At 30.0% G+C, this 16,291-nt stretch overlaps 2 protein-coding genes across 4 annotated transcripts; one reads left to right on the forward strand and one right to left on the reverse strand.

Moving 5' to 3' along the window:
- Positions 1-708: 708 nt before the first annotated feature.
- Positions 709-2,944, forward strand: LOC137806530 (UBP1-associated protein 2C). 3 transcript variants are annotated; one of them, XM_068606716.1, is made up of 2 exons: positions 709-2,037; positions 2,607-2,944. In XM_068606716.1, exon 1 carries the CDS (start codon positions 876-878, stop codon positions 2,034-2,036), a length of 1,161 nt encoding a protein of 386 aa, XP_068462817.1. In that variant the 5' UTR covers positions 709-875; the 3' UTR covers position 2,037; positions 2,607-2,944. The 3 variants fall into 3 exon arrangements, with proteins under 3 accessions (XP_068462817.1, XP_068462819.1, XP_068462818.1); XM_068606718.2 differs by having other exon boundaries at positions 744-2,037; positions 2,681-2,944; XM_068606717.1 differs by having other exon boundaries at positions 766-2,037; positions 2,620-2,944.
- Positions 2,945-6,403: 3,459 nt separating this feature from the next.
- On the reverse strand, positions 6,404-8,191 carry LOC137806531 (U-box domain-containing protein 45). The gene is made up of 2 exons (XM_068606720.2): positions 7,893-8,191; positions 6,404-7,338 (listed from the first exon to the last, which is right to left on the reverse strand). Exons 1-2 carry the CDS (start codon positions 8,171-8,173, stop codon positions 6,492-6,494), a joined length of 1,128 nt encoding a protein of 375 aa, XP_068462821.1. The 5' UTR covers positions 8,174-8,191; the 3' UTR covers positions 6,404-6,491.
- Between the last annotated feature and the right edge of the window lie 8,100 nt (positions 8,192-16,291).

The raw sequence follows: 16,291 nt of genomic DNA on the forward strand, positions 1-16,291 counted from the left end.
AAAGTAATAATAAATAACATTAAATTGAGAATAATAAGAAAGTGTACTAAAATATAAAAAAAACAAAAAAAAAGGTTAAATAAGCTACAGGCTATAAACTAGTTGAAAGCTAAAATCTTAAAAAAATATATTTTGAAGTACTTGTGCCTGTTTGATAAAACTAACCAGTTGCAGATAAGTTACCTTCTAACTAACAAGATAGCTTTTAGCTAATTGATAAGTTGTTTTAAACTTATAAGTTTTGAGTTTATTGGTTTAAGTGTTTGATAAGACTAGCAGAAAAATTAGTTGGTAAATATAGGATGATATAAAAGGATATAATTATATAAATTTTATTATATAAATCAACTTTGCGTTTTCTGGACAAAAATACATTATTATATAATGATAATTATATTTTTTCTAAATAATTAATTTTTTTATTTCTCAATTTAAACTACTACTATTATATATATTTTTTTAAATTTTTTCTGTCGTCGTAATCCATACGTAGCATCATGTAATGAAATACTAGTTACTAAGTTGCAATGTTAGATATTTTCTTAATCTGAACTACATACAAAATTAAAAGTAACTCAATAAATACTAATAATAATGCAATAATTAATTATTTTTATAAAACTTTATAGGAAAAGAGTTTTTCTAATATATAACAAAATAAAAATAAAAATAAAAATAAACACGTTTGCACGCACAGCATACGTGTACAAACCAGTTTCTACCGCCCGCAACGCAGACAAGGTTCAGTCGTATAAATAGAGCAACAGGAAGCAGATTCCAGTGAGTCTGTGTGGGGAGAAACACTTAATTTGGTTTTGTAACTTCACTTAGAACCTATCTCTTTGAAACCCTAATTCCCAAATCTTCTTCACACCATGGACTTCTCGAAGAAGCGCAAGACCGAAGAGAACGGGGATGCTGATTCTCTGTCGTCACCACCCTCACAAGCATTCCCCACCGCCACCGTCCCCACAACCGCCCCCCTCGCCGCGGAAGACATCCGCAAGATCTTGCGTCCGTTTTCCCAGGAACAGCTCCTCGACCTCCTCCAATCAGCGTCGCTCCGCCACTCCGACGTCCTCGATGCCGTGCGCGCGGTCGCGGACCGCGACTCCACCCTCCGAAAGCTATTCGTACGTGGACTCGCCGGCGAAACCACTAGCGAGACCCTGCGGAGCGTGTTCTCGGCGTTCGGCGAACTCGACGAGGCCATCGTGATCTTCGACAAGGCCACGGGACGCTCCAAGGGCTATGGCTTCGTGGTGTTCCGCCACGTGGACGGTGCTATCCTCGCGCTGAAGGACCCCAGCAAGAAGATCGACGGCCGCATGACGGTCACGCAACTCGCCGCGGCTGGTGGGCCCGGTGGCTCCGGGGACGTGTCCGCGAGGAAGGTTTTCGTCGGGAACGTTCCGTTCGAGATCTCATCGGATAAACTATTGAGCGAGTTCCTCAAGTTCGGAGAGGTCGAGGAAGGGCCTCTAGGGTTTGACAAATCCAGCGGCAAATCGAGGGGTTTCGCTTTCTTCGTTTATAAGACAGAGGAAGGTGCGAGGGCTTCGTTGCAGGAACCTGTTAAGACCATTGATGGGCACCAAGTGATTTGCAAATTGGCTGTTGATAGCAAAAAGACGAAACCCTTTGGAGGGGATCATCAACAGCATCAACACACGCAGCAGCAGCAACATCCGCAGCAACAGATGCAACAAGGTCCTATGATGGTACCTCATTATGGTGGATATGGTGGGAATGGCTACGGAATGCAGCAGCCGGTGCCACAGTATAACAATCCGGTTCAGGTTTCTGGTGGTGGTGGGTATGGCCATGGAATTGGTGGTGGATATGGTAATTCGCAGATGGGTGGGCCGGTTTCCGGTGACTATGGTACTAGATTGCCTCCCAATTCTGGTGGGGGATTCCCTGAAGGCTCCCAGTATGGCTACCCTGCTTCTTCCACGCTTCCACCGCAGCAGCAAGTGCCATTGCCGAGACCTCCTCCTGGAGGAATGTACCAAGGCGTGCCACCCTATTATTGAGGTAATTTTTTTCGTTAACAAAGCTTAGTATACTGCTGATTAGTCCATACTTTTGTTCATTGGATATATAATATATAACTGTGTTGTTATTTTAGCTGAACTTGCACTGGATTGTTGAGAAAAATGCAAGCAATACACTCTTGAACACAGTCTTTGATATTGACTTGGAAATTATAAAGAAAAAATTAGTCCTGGAACTTATTTATCGAGTTTAATGTGTAATTCAGTAGTTTTCTACAGACCGTAAATGATGATAGAGTGTGTTGCTAGCAGTCCTCTGAGGTTGTTTTTAAAAGAAATGGAGTAATGGTTTTTAAAATACAAATGCAGGTTTTTACATGTGTTTCTGAATGACTCTTTTTATCTTACGATGTGTTTTGCAAAATTGATTGTTGCTATGAACTGTGTTTAATTTCTTTTGTGGACAACATACTTTTCTTTATGGCCAGTCTATGTTGAAGTTCATTTAATTGTTGATTGTAATTATCATTCGAGTGATGGTTTTCGCTTTTGGGATTTGTTAGTTCGTTTTGCTATTAAATGTTAATGATTGGTTTGAGTTTTGGATAGGTGTTTCATTCAGGTTTGTGATGGCTTCTTGGACGCTAATGCTTTAAATGGTTGTGCTGCTTTCGTGCATGCAGACAATGAAATCTTTGGTTTTGGTTACATGGACTGCTGTAATTTGTTGCTGCTTCACTACCTCTGCATCTATGTGTTATGGTTCCATTTATGATGGGTGTTAGTTGAAGCTTACATGACTTGGCGTAGTACTTGAATGTAGTACTTATGTGGAAATTTTGTAGAATTTTTTATTCCTAGTTTTTGCCTAGATTATTTTCCTAAGTTATTGACTAAATGCCAAGGTGGTTACATTAAATTTTGAAATTGTTCCTTATTGTGGTCTATATTTTTTTGCATATATTTACTCTGTTTGTCACGGTGACTTCAATTTCTTTCTTTTAATTTCTGATATTTGCAAGTACTTTGCTTTGTATGTTGGCGTTCATGATACTTTTGGATAATGTTTGAAATATCCTTCCTTCATGGTTTTGTACTAAATTTATCATCAAAGTTTAATGAGTAAATTTGTTCCCTCAAGTCTTTTAGAGGCTTATTTGAATTGTCTTGATGAGATTCACAGTTTGTTTGCCCTGAAATGGACGTTTGTGAACACGTTTCAAAATTGCACGGGTATATATGAGTATATTTTTGAAATATCCTTTCACTTGTTTTTTATACTAAATTCAGTTTCAAATCTTAATGACCAAACCACTTTTCACAAGCCTTCATTCAAACTGTGTTAAAGATGAGATCTGCTATTGATTTTCCCTAAACTAGTAAATTTGAAAAATGCCAACTGTGAGATTGATCACCTTGTTTGTTGTGAAATCAGAGCTTAAACTTGATGTGGCAATTGGAATGCGATGTTTTTTCATGTATAAAAGGTTAAAGCCTTTAATTTTAATGTTAAATTTATGATGATGACTTTTAAGCTCATCCCACCGAGCCAACCTACTCTGAAAAAATAAAACAAACTACTTTAAGTAATCCTAGAAGTATTTTAAATAAAACGAAGTAGTCCCTTAAATATTAAGAAACCTTTTAGGGATCACTTGAACAGTTTTATTACTATTATTTCAGAATTTGAGGATTAATTGGTGATTTACTTGTGTTTTATTTGTTTGTATCTTTTATTTAAGGTATGCAGATTTTAGAATTTTGGTTTAGGTCTCAACTGAGCCTCACAGTCAGTTTTTTGATAACTATTGCCCAAGCTTTGAACTCAATTTCTGTCTTATCTTTAGCTAATGTGAACCTAAAGCATCATCACCCTTGACTACAATTTAGGCAATCCTTAAAGAGGTTGCAACTAGTGAGAACTAAGGATTACTGCAGCTAAGGTAGCTTTCCGGCACATCCTCTGACATCCAAATTAGCTTGGAGTGTGGCAATCCTTTGGCCCAAGTATGGATATAGGACAGACTTCTATACCTTCTTAGGATTTTAGGTTAGAGCCTAATAAACCCTCAAAACCTTTTTGTAAGGTGAGGATTGTCCTAGCTTTACTAGCTCTATGTAAGCCTTATCTCTAGTCGATTTGATTCTAAACATCATCCTTGGTCACTTGTGTTTTTTTATAGTGTTAAAAAAAGTATGAAATCTTAGAATTTGGACTTAAGACCTAATTCAATCTCACAAGCTCGTTAAACTAGTTTGAAAGGTGAGAATTGTCTAAACTCTGATTTGACACTAAACACCACCTTTGAGGCTGCAATCAAGGTATTCCCTAGAAGCTTCTACTAAAATGGGCTTGCGGTGACTGCATTTAAGGTATATATGGCTTTATAGTAGAAATTGAAGAGCATTACAGAATAATTGTGTTGGTTGTGAACCTGTTTTTTCATTTTGCTGCTGTTGAATCTTAGGTGAAGTTTCAATTAGGATCTTGTTACTTCTGTTTTATTACTTACTTTCTTTGTTAAACGAGGCTACTTGTTAATGCAATTTTATTACTTTAAAATGTTCTTGCCTCGTCTTGCAAGTGTTTCTCATGGGAATAATAAGCAACTTGCTTTGCTATAGTTTGGTGTTCATTTTGACCTGTCGTGATCATGTTTTTGGGCCAGATAAGTTATTATATGTCTCTTTCTTTCTGAATGTTTCTACTATGTTTTCTAATTTTGATGGCTTGTGTATCAAAACTTGTGAATGTCCATATGTGCTGCTCTTTCTAATGATTCTCGAGGGGATTCTCCTGGTCGTTTTCGATTTGAAGTAGTTCGGCCAACACCGCCTTGCTGTAGTCCTTCTGAGGTTAGGACTTTTGAATGCCATTTTGGTTTCCAAATGTTCATTGAAGGAGCCTAGATATTTTTCCAAGGGTTTTAATGACCATACAACTCTCTTGACCAATCAAAAATCACTTTTGGTATAATTATTAGCGTAGTTACTTTAAAACCTATCATATATGGGGGTTTGTGATTGGAAAACAGTGTAAGACTGCTTTATCAGTGTATAGTTTTTTCTTTTGCTTATTTAATCATAGCTGAAATTGACAATTATTTTGTAATAATTTTGTAGTGAAACATTCGTCACAGCATTAAATGTATGGGACAATTACTTGATTTATTTTTCGAGGTTACACATGCACATACCATTCAATTATTAATTCCTGCTCCCTTGTTTCCAATAGATGGGATAATTTGTTATTAGTTAGGTAATCTGTATTGTAGATGAAACAAAATATCTTCTTTTCATGCGTAATAAATGTAATGTGTCTATATAAAACCATATCCACTTTGTATGTAGACAGTGTATCCAGTTTAGAATCTACTCGATCAGTTGTGAAAATGAAAATATGTGGACAACTTTTGCATGCCGCTTCTGGTAGAAGGCAAGATTACATTTTTGACTGTGTACGTTGTAATTAGAATAATTCAGTAACGTGATACCAGCTCAATATCGATGTTCAACAGGTGTTAGGGATCTGTTGCCCAAAATCTCGAGGTTTTTTCTTTTTGCGTTATAAACTTATAATGATGTGTGAGTGGAGTGAGTGAATGGGGCTAAAAGATTTGATACCATTCCTCTATGGAATAAACCTGGTTAGCGTTTGACGTATGCATAACACTACGTAATATATCATACTGTTTTGTGTTTTATGTTTTGGTGTATTTTTAAATATGATGTATTGGACTATGAGTTAGAATATTTACTGGGTTTAAGGAGAAAAAATTGATTGGTTTGCAACAGGTGAGTTGTATTAAATAATTATGCCTGGTAGATAGAACCTCTTTTGGAGGAGTTTGGGTATTAAGAATGGAAAATATTCGAAATATTATGCCTTATTTTTTGCTAAATATGTTTGTAGTTGCAAATCATAGAATTTTCGCGTTGTACCCCTTATACGTCACTGGTCCTTTACACGTTCTACAACTATGTTCTAAATTTTAACTAGATTTCGTTTAAAGGTTCTTTTATGTAAATGTATAATTATTTTGTTACAAGTAAATGTATTATTTGTACAAATTTATTTGACTGCAATGATGGGCTTAAGTTATTTGTCGAAATAAGTTAGAAATAGCACTAATATGTAAAGTTTTTTTTATGTTTATTTAAATATTTTTATAATAATTGTATGATGAAAGATAAGTATAAATAAGTTATTTACTAGTCTCTTATAAATAGTTTTGGCTCTGGTAAAAGACAGATTATTATTTTTTTTAATTTGTGGTAATACTTGTGTAAAATAGTTGAGTTAGTGTACGTAATGTTAAGCATTTACATTTTTCTCGGAAAATGAAAAATCTTCATATCAAAGGGTCAAGATATAGAGATGTTGTAACAGAAGACATGCAATTTCTTTCACGAGGATGAGTTTTCCATATAAAATTGCGTTCGCTTAAACGACAGATAAATAAAGTCTCTAAGAAAATTTATGTAGAATGATCCTCAGTTTGGCAAACTCTTGGATCTTGTGCTAGTAACCAAGGACTTGAGCCCATTAGAAGAATCCTCAACTATATTAGCTCTTCTAGTTATTATTTCCATATTCCTATGCAGACTTTCTTGCACTAAACTCTTCATCATTCTCTTCCCTTCTTCTCTATCTCTTTGATTTTTAAGTGATTCAGTTGCAATTCTTGTAGATTGTGAGCCTGAATGGGGCCCCATCTTTATTTGCCGTCCATCCCTAAACCATTGCAACAATTTCCGTGCTCTTTCCTGAGCTAAAGAACTCCCTAATAAAGCTACTTCAAGGAGTACAGGAATAATGCCTGACTGTACCATTTTATTTCTCTGTGTTGAGTTTTTATGAGCTAGAATAATCAAAATTTTAGCTGACAACTCTTGGCATTTGGGTTCATCTTCCCAAGATAAGGTCTCAATCAAGCATTTTGGCACCATTGAGCTGTTCTCCAATGCTTTCTTTCCCATTAAAGTCACCACCAAGTTCCCAAGGATGGTAAGTACTTTCTCTGAACTTCCTTTTTCTGAGGACAGTTCCAAGAGAATAGGTACAACCCCGTTAGAAATCAAAGGCCCCGCATGCTCTAACACAGTTGAGATGTTGGACATGGCTACCAAACACGACTGTTTTGTATCAAAGCTTGGGCATGACTTCAGAATGTCTACGAGAAATTGGAGAAAGCCCAATTTAGAATGAGGAAATTGGATGTTTCCTAGAGATGACAATGAAGAGAGCAACTCTGCAAATTCACTTATTGATTCATCATCAAGGTCATTTTTCTTAGGCAGTTTGCACAACATTCCTGCCTCCACTATCAAAGCCTTATTCCTGAAAAAAAAAGAAAAAAGAACAAACGTACAAAATTCCTGAGATCCTATCTGCAAAAGAAACTAACTGTAGCTGAATTACGGTTTAGCATTAAGTAGCATTAAGTACATAAACTTCAAAAACTGTTCTTTTATCTATCATTTTATGTTACAACACCAATATTAAAGAAAGTAATACATACACCCTTAGTTTTTTAATATATCATCTATCTGTTTATTCATATACCTTGTCATTTCAACTATCTTTTGTGTTAATCTATTTATAATCTGTATTATAACCTCGTCTGTTACATGTCACTTCGTGAATATAAAATGAAAACTACAGGTAATAATAATAATAATAATAATAATTTCTACAAGCACAGTTACCCAAAGTCATTGCTCATTAAGCTTAAAACAGTTTGGTATTATTGAGGTGCATGAAGGATACACATACACATACATAGCAGAAAGAAGTAGGAAGAAGGTAAAGAATGAGTATTTTAATCATATGATATGTTCCCAGAATATGAAAAAGAACCTTGTTACCATTTTAATGGAGTTTTTGAAGCTTACTTGTGATTTCCATGGGATAGCTGGATCAATGCTTTGAGTCCGACGAGGCGGCGGGTGGCGACGGGGGAAAGCGCCATAGAAACCAGCACCCTGACCACCCCAAGCTCACTTGTCAACTCTCTCACCTTCTCATCTTCTTTAGCCAACCTTTCAATCTCCTTTGCTGCAACTTCTTTCTCTTCCCACCTTCCAAAATGTAGCTTCTTCACACTTTTCTGTAACACCATCACATTCTTCTCACACCCCTCCTTCTCACTTTTCCTCTTCTCCATCTCCTTCATATTCAACCTTCTTCTTCTTTGATGAGAATAATTATAGTAATAGTAATAAGGCATATTTGTCAAGGCTTAAATTGTTTGTTATCGTAGTTTTGTTTGTTTGTGTCACACTTATGAAAGAGAGAAATATTTAATGATTATTAATTGAAACTCAAACTATTTAATGATTCCTTTTAAGCATTCTAAATATTTAATACGCTGTATTTATTATCTTTAATATACACACACAGCAATTAATTAAAGGAACAAAGTATTATTATTTCACGCCAAAAAATATTTAAATTTTTAATAAATACCATTTTTTTTGTATCTCTTTTACCTCCATATACCAAATTAAATCATTTTTGTTAGATGGTTTCGTTATGTCCGATTATGAGAATTACCTATATAACCTTTGACATATTTTATTATAGTATTATTAAATCATAAGTGAGGTGTATCAAAATTTGCATTTTTTAATAAATCATAGAATGTGTATTTTAAAAAAATGTATTATTAAGTTAAAATTGTGTTGCTGATAAAATAAATGTTAATAATATGGTGTCAAAATCCTCTTACCTTGAGAAGGTAATGAAGTGGGAGAGGAGACTTAAATAGCAATTACGTAGAAAAAGGATTCACAATTATTTATACAATTTGTAAGTGAAAAACAAAAATTATTCAAGAGATAAAGATGCTCCACACTGAAAATTATCATAAATACGATAAACGTTGGAAGAATGTTGAACACAAACAAAGTAATAAGATGGGAGAGACTATTTTTTTTTATATAAAAATAGTTAAATAGAGATTATTTTTAAATATAAAAATAATTAATCAATACATTAACTAAATTTGATATTATTTTAAAGATAAAAAATTATTAGTATTAAAGTAATTTTTATTATTAATAAATATTTTTTAGTCTATAAAATAATATTTAATTTAATTAATATAGTGATTAATTTTTATTTTTTTTAATTTAGTCTTTATTTAAGTATTTAATTTTTTTTAGAAGTGTAATCATATAACTTAATTCAATCAAGTAAATTTTAAATCTTGGCTACTTAACTTAACTGGTAGATTCCGACATTATTAAGAAAAAATAATTACCCGTTTATACATTTTAGATCTTATAATTAAAAGTGCCATTTAATCTTTATACAAATATTTCTAAGGTTTAGTTTATAAGTAATTTTGATCAATAAGTTTTTTAATTTCAATTCCCACATTTTAGATCATTTACAATTTTAGTCTCTGAATTCTTTTTACAATTCTTGTTCATACTTTTTACAAAATCCATATTTTTGGGGGTAAATTCCCTATCTAGCACCATTTTACACTTTTATTTCCCTAACTAGCACCCTTTTGTTTTTATTTTCCTATCTAGCACCTTTTTGTTTTTATTTCCCTATCTAGCACCTTTTTATTTTTTATTTCCCTATCTAGCACCATTTCAAAAATAAATAAATAAATAAATAATTATTATTTTTTTTATAATTTTAATTTTGAATACATTAAAAATAAATATTTTTAATGTTTAAAATAGTTAGAAATATAATTAATGAATAAAGAAATGAGTTTTTTAAAATAAAATTAAAATAAAAAATTAAAATGTTTAGTTTAAAATTATTTTTTTTAAGAACGAAGAAAATAAAAAATTAAACCCTACAACAACATAAAAGTTGAATCTATAAACATAAATTAGTATTTATTTTTATTATTATTGATGATGTAATCATGTTAATTTCAAGTAAAAAATACATGACATAATTACAAAAAAATCAAAGTCAATTAGTATTAATTAATAGTGGACACACAAATAATATTGAAGTGTCTATCCTAAATGCAAAATCCTAAAAAAAACACTAATGCAAATGTTACACTTAATGCTTAAAAATGAGAAGCAAAAAATGAAAAAAAAAAGTCTAGAAAATAAAAACAACAACAATAAAAAAAAGAATGGCAGAAAAAAAATAATAACTAAAAACATAAAAGATATAAAATAAAGGCAAAACAAATTAAGATAAAGATAAAAGATATAAAAAAAATCCAAATAAGATATAAGTATATGTTGATCATAAAAATGAAAATAAATGAAAGATGATCATTCATTTAATATTTTCTTCAATGATACATTAAATAGTTTGTGCGAAATGAAACATAATTAATGACGAGAAGTGCATAATCAAGTAATGTTGGGATATATTCTTTATGTGTGTTCTGATACTTGACAATATGAACATTTTTTTGTTCGATCATGTTGTTCTTTTTTATGTCCATATCAGTCCTTATTTAACTTGTTTTTTTTATAATTATGTCATGTATTTTTTACTTGAAATTAACATGATTACATAATCAATAATTATAAAAATAAATACTAATTTATGTTTATAGATTCAACTTTTATGTTGTTGTAGAGTTTAATTTTTTATTTTATTCATTCTTAAAAAAATAATTTTTAAACTAAACATTTTAATTTTTTTTTTTTTTTTTTTGAAAAACTCATTTCTTTATTCATTAATTATATTTCTAACTATTTTAAACATTAAAAATATTTATTTTTTTAAAGCATTCAAAATTAAAATTATAAAAAAAAATTATTTATTATTTTTTAATTTATTTTTGAAATGGTGCTAGATAGGGAAATAAAAAATAAAAGAGTGTTAGATAGGAAAATAAAAATAAAAGGGTGCTAAATAGGAAAATAAAACAAAAGGGTGCTAGAGGGGGGAAATAAAAGTGTAAATGGTGCTAGATAGGAAATTTACCCTATTTTTGGTCCATAATCTTTTCTCTCTTAATTTTTAACTACCCATAACTATTATTTTTTATTTTAAAATCATTTGATTATGAAACTAAAAGAATGGTTTTTTATGTTATCAAATTAATTTTTAATTATCTGTAATTATATTTAACTTTTATTTTATAAACATTTTCTATATAAGAATTAGTATGACTATTTAAATATTATTTTATAAACTATAAAATTATGAATATGTAATTTTTATTGTTAATAAAAATTTATAAATCGATTATTATTAGTAAAAATTTATAAATTAATTATTATTAGTAAAAAATTATAAATTATTTTTTATAAAAACTATTCTATAAGTTTTTATTAATAATAAAAATTATTTTAAATATAAATATTTTTTAAGTGTATAAAATAATATATAATTTAATTAATATAATAATTAATTAGTTTTAATCTTAAAATTATTTTTTATTTAATAATTTTTAAATAATTTATCTTTCAAAATGTTTAATAGGAAAAAAGTAGTCTTTATACAGAAAAAAAACTTACTTTAAGTGAAATAATAATGACTGTAGCTACAAAACAAATTTAATTAGTCAACGTTAAAGGCAGCGACAACGTTTAAAACTTAAAACTTAAATATTTAATAAAAATTAAGAGGTTGAAATTGTATAAAAAAAAGTCGATGAACCAAACAGAAGTAATTATACTTGTAACGTGTATATATATATATATATATATATATATATATATATATATATATATATATATATATATATATATATTTAATTTAATTTAATTTAATTAATTGATAGTTACGACTTATAGTTAATGAAATACCAATTTAAAAATTAGTTTATAATTTTTTTATTAATAATAGAAACTATTTTAGATATAATAATATTTTAGTCTATATAATTTAATCAACTAACTAATTATTTTTTTTCAAAAATTAATTTTTATTTAATAACTGTTTTTAGTGTATATATATTACATAACTTCAAAGTATAAATATTCTATAAAATATATAATTTCTCCCTCCTACACTAGTACAAGTAAATAAATTAAAAATTAATTTTAAAGACAAAATAATTAGTTACTATATTGACTAAATTAGATACTATTATAGAAACTAAATTTTTTATATTGACTAAATTAGATACTATTGTAGAGACTAAAAAAATTATTAGTATCTAAAATAATTTTTATTATTAATAAAATTTATAAACTAGTTTCTAGATTGGTATTTAAGTAATATTATTAAGATTTTAGTTAGTTTAGAAACTTGTTTATAAATTTTATTAATAATAAAAACTACTTTAGATATCAATAATAATTTTAGTCTCTAAAATAGTATTTAATTTAGTTAATATAGTAACTAATTATTTTTTTGTCAAAAATTTATTTTTATTTAATAATTTTTTTAGTATATATATATAATTATAAATCACAAATTATAATAGATACATTATTAACAAGATATTAAAGTTCTTAAATCACATCTCTAATACATAATTGTTTTACATGACTTTTTTTTAGAAGAGTTATACATATTATTAAGCATACCTCATTAAAAATTAGCATCTAACATAAAAAAATAACTAATAACATTAATCTTAATTTCATATATGAATGTGATTCTCTCACCTCCTACCAAACTATATGCAAACTTCCTAATAATATTTATACTATAATTCTCATTCCTCGTTATTAATATATAACATTTGTTAAAGGCAAAGACGGAAGGTAAGAAATCTTTACATGAAAAACATCATAACACATTTCTTACATATAATTTAAAAAATAGGTAGAAAATATCCTAAAGATTTTAAATTCCCAAAATTCATTATCATATTAAAAAATTTATCCATAAGAAAATTTACACTAAATTAAAAAAATGAAATAGTTAGGCAAGATAATTTCTTCAAATTTTATGAGAAAAATTCACATAACATTTTGGAAATGTTTGCTCATGTATATTACATACATGATTCATCGTATTATTTTTATCCATGTTTCGAAGTCGGTTAGAAACTCGAGAGGTACTCTTGCAAGGAAGTTCTCTTGGTATGAAAATTTAGAAGAAGAATACTTTTATTTTTAAGACTTTGAAAGAACAAGAAGATATATATGCAAAATGAAATTCAATTCTCATTCAACAATCAAAGTAAATATCGGGGTAGGCCTTTTATTTATAAATAGAGAGGCTCTACACACACCATGATCTAAGAGATGTGGGACACAATTTTAAGAATGAAGATGCATTAATTTTGGTGCCTCTACATGCTTCGAAGTTCAATATTGCCAAATTCAAGCTCCTTTTGTGTGTTTATAAGGCTTCACTTTTGGTGTTTGCATGACCCTGTGGTTTGGTGTTGAGTCATGGTTGCTTCCCTTTTTGCCTCTTTAATTAGGATTTTGACTTCCCTAATGGAAAGGACTGCACATTGACTCCTAAATTAGGGTTTTTCACTCCTTAGTCAAGTGCACTTATTTTTTTTACACAACAAAAATCCTAATTCTTATACATTTTTCTACTCTATTAGTCAACCCATAATTAGATCCAAACTAAGCACAATTGTGAACTTATTTTATTTACACGCGGAAAATCCTAATTGTTATACATTTTTATGCTCTATTTTTTTTTACTTTTATACATTCTTACAAGGCTAATGAAATGGAAAATAAAGTCTAATATATTACTCTCCACAAAAGGAGAGCCTTCTGAGCTCATTCTCCCTCCTCTAGTTTTCTCGCTATGACCCTAGTTAAAGGTCCAATATGGTTTCTCCTAGATGGTCCTCCATTCGAGCATTCCTTTTAAAAAGGATTTATCCTTAGATCTAATTCTCCCTCACACTCAACACCACTTTGATAGGAGCCAAATAGTCTTAGATATTACATTAGTTTAGGCGCCTAAAATGGGCAAAATAGAGAAGATTTGGTCTTAAAAATTACTTATTCCCACTTAGAATGATCACTCTATTGCATTTACTGATCTTATGTTAAAATTATTGAAATCTTGTAGGAATTAAAGGAAAAAGAGCAACAAAGGCATAACTGTGAAAATTAAAACTATATGTTAAGCATAAGCATAGAGCGCTGAGCGAATTGATGGCAGAGAGCATGTAAATTTAAGTCCTCAAATCTAAGTGCCTGGAATAACTATTGAGCGGTTTTGTGCTGGAAAAGAGCTCAAGCTTAAGAATGAGTTGCTAAACAAAAGGCCATGAAGCGCAAAGAGAATAGAAGCTTTGAAGCAAGGAAAGTCAATTGACTAGGATGGGCTGGAGGTGAGCTAAGCGCATGTAATTAACTAATCATAAAAAACCATATTTGTTGAGTAAGTGTACCATGTGTGGAGCATACTAGATGTAATTTAAGCTAAACATTCAACACTATAAATAAAGAGGTTTGGTTCAAAGGAAATGAGGATTTAATAAAAGGCCAGAGTTGAAACACAATATCCAAAGCCATATTTCCTTAGTTGTTAGCTATTCAATCTTGAATTATCTTATTAACATTAACATAAGTTCCTTAATTTGATTTTGCACTTAAAGCTTGATATGTGAGGAATAACTATTATTGATCTTAGAAGTTTAATGATATTGATAAATATTTTCATCTTTTAAACTAAATCAAATCATCGAAATATCTTAATGTTTAGTACTTATGGTTGATTTCTAGATAACCATGATTAAGGAATTAACTTGGTTTAACCTTATAAAGTACTTAGCTTGAAATTCATGCTATTTATAACTATCCGAGTATAAGAAATTTACAAAGTTTATTCAATCCCAACACTTTCATAAATTTAAGAACAACTTCTTTCTACACCAAGTTTTAACCTTATTAGTTTAGATTTTTGTTTGAATTACTATTAGTTACACAACTTATCAGGAATACTTGCACCCATTATTGTGAAAGATAAATTTGTTACATTTACTACTAGTCCTTGTGGATACGAAAATCTCTTATCAGTTTTACTACAGTTGACTCGGTACACTTGTCGATGTTTAAAACTAACAACCATCAAAGGTGGTATTGACTCTAAAATTAGCGGGGAGGTCGAACTTATATGCAGTCATTAATTCTTTGGAGGACTTGGAATGGACCATCTCCTCTAGGACTAGGTTTGGACTTCCTTTTCTCAAATGCTGCCAAACCTAATCTCATATATCAAATATTTATTTCTTTCTCCCTTTGTTGCTATGTTCAACATATTTCTAAGTTCGTTTTTCAATATGGTATTTTACCTTATGAAACTTTTTTGACAAATTCTGTTCTAGAAAATCCTTATTTGTGAATCAAAGAAACAGTTTTAGGAAGTGGTAGTAAATCAAGAGGCGTGACAAGGTTAAACCAATACACAACCTAAAAAGGAGAAAAAATAGTTTTCTTGTGGACTACTTGATTATAAGAAAATTCAACTTAAAGAAGATACTCATCTCAAGACTTTTGGTTGCCTCATAAAAGTGGCCTCAACAATATGGATAGAGACCAATTTACTATATGAGTTTGTCTTTCAATTTGAGGATGACATGTAGAAAATAGAATTGTAGTTCCAAGCATGACCCAAAGAATTTTCCAAAAATGGCTTAAGAACTTCACATCTCTATTAGACATTGGGGTAAATCATGTAATTTAACAAAACACAAATCCGTCGGTATTTTTCATTCGTAAATCAATAATTTCTTGCAGTGGAAATTGCCACTTATGTTCTTACATGTTCTTGATTCAACTTACATTTTATTTTACTTTTGTACTCAAAATCTAAACCTACTCATATGACTCCTTTTGTGTGTTTACTACAAAATTTTTCTCAATATCTGCTTATCTCTTTCTTTGAAATTCTTTATGTTTTGTCATTATTTATTTTCATTCAAAATTAGTCCATCTCTAATTAAGTTTTTCTTATTTTTTCTCTTCTTATTCTTGTGTGAAATGAAAATGATTAACATTGTTGCTTGAGAACTCACCTCTTTTCAAGATAACATTTTAGATGTTGTTGGGGAATAAATTAAGCTACTCTTATGGTGACCTTAAGAGACAAAGGAAGGAATTATAAAAGAGTGCAAATTGAGAGATGGATCGAAATTTACATAGAAAAGCCATTAAAGAATTGAAGGAAATTTTGTGATGGAATATTCCATCACTAACTGCTAAAATTTATAGCTAAATCCGTGACTACTTGTTCTTGTTGTGTAATTGTTTTTTCATGAAATTTTCTTGTAATTTTCTTGATTTTGAGTTTTTTCCTTCTTTTATTGGGTGTATTGGAAAAATATCTTGATTACAATGTCATCTCCCAAAGCAAACATTATAATATAACAATTTTAGATTTGTTGAAGTGATTCAAGGAGCTTACAAGTATTAATTGAACT

This window comes from Phaseolus vulgaris, chromosome 3, assembly GCF_051622355.1.
Source record: "Phaseolus vulgaris cultivar YP4 chromosome 3, ASM5162235v1, whole genome shotgun sequence".
NCBI lineage: Eukaryota > Viridiplantae > Streptophyta > Magnoliopsida > Fabales > Fabaceae > Phaseolus > Phaseolus vulgaris.

Coding starts and splice junctions, on each gene's coding strand:
- LOC137806530 (XM_068606716.1), top strand. CDS start 876: ATGGACTTCTCGAAGAAGCGCAAGACCGAAGAGAACGGGGATGCTGAT.
- LOC137806531 (XM_068606720.2), bottom strand. CDS start 8,173: ATGAAGGAGATGGAGAAGAGGAAAAGTGAGAAGGAGGGGTGTGAGAAG. Junction 7,339..7,892: donor CTATCCCATGGAAATCACAA/GTAAGCTTCAAA, acceptor TTTTTTTTTCAG/GAATAAGGCTTTGATAGTGG.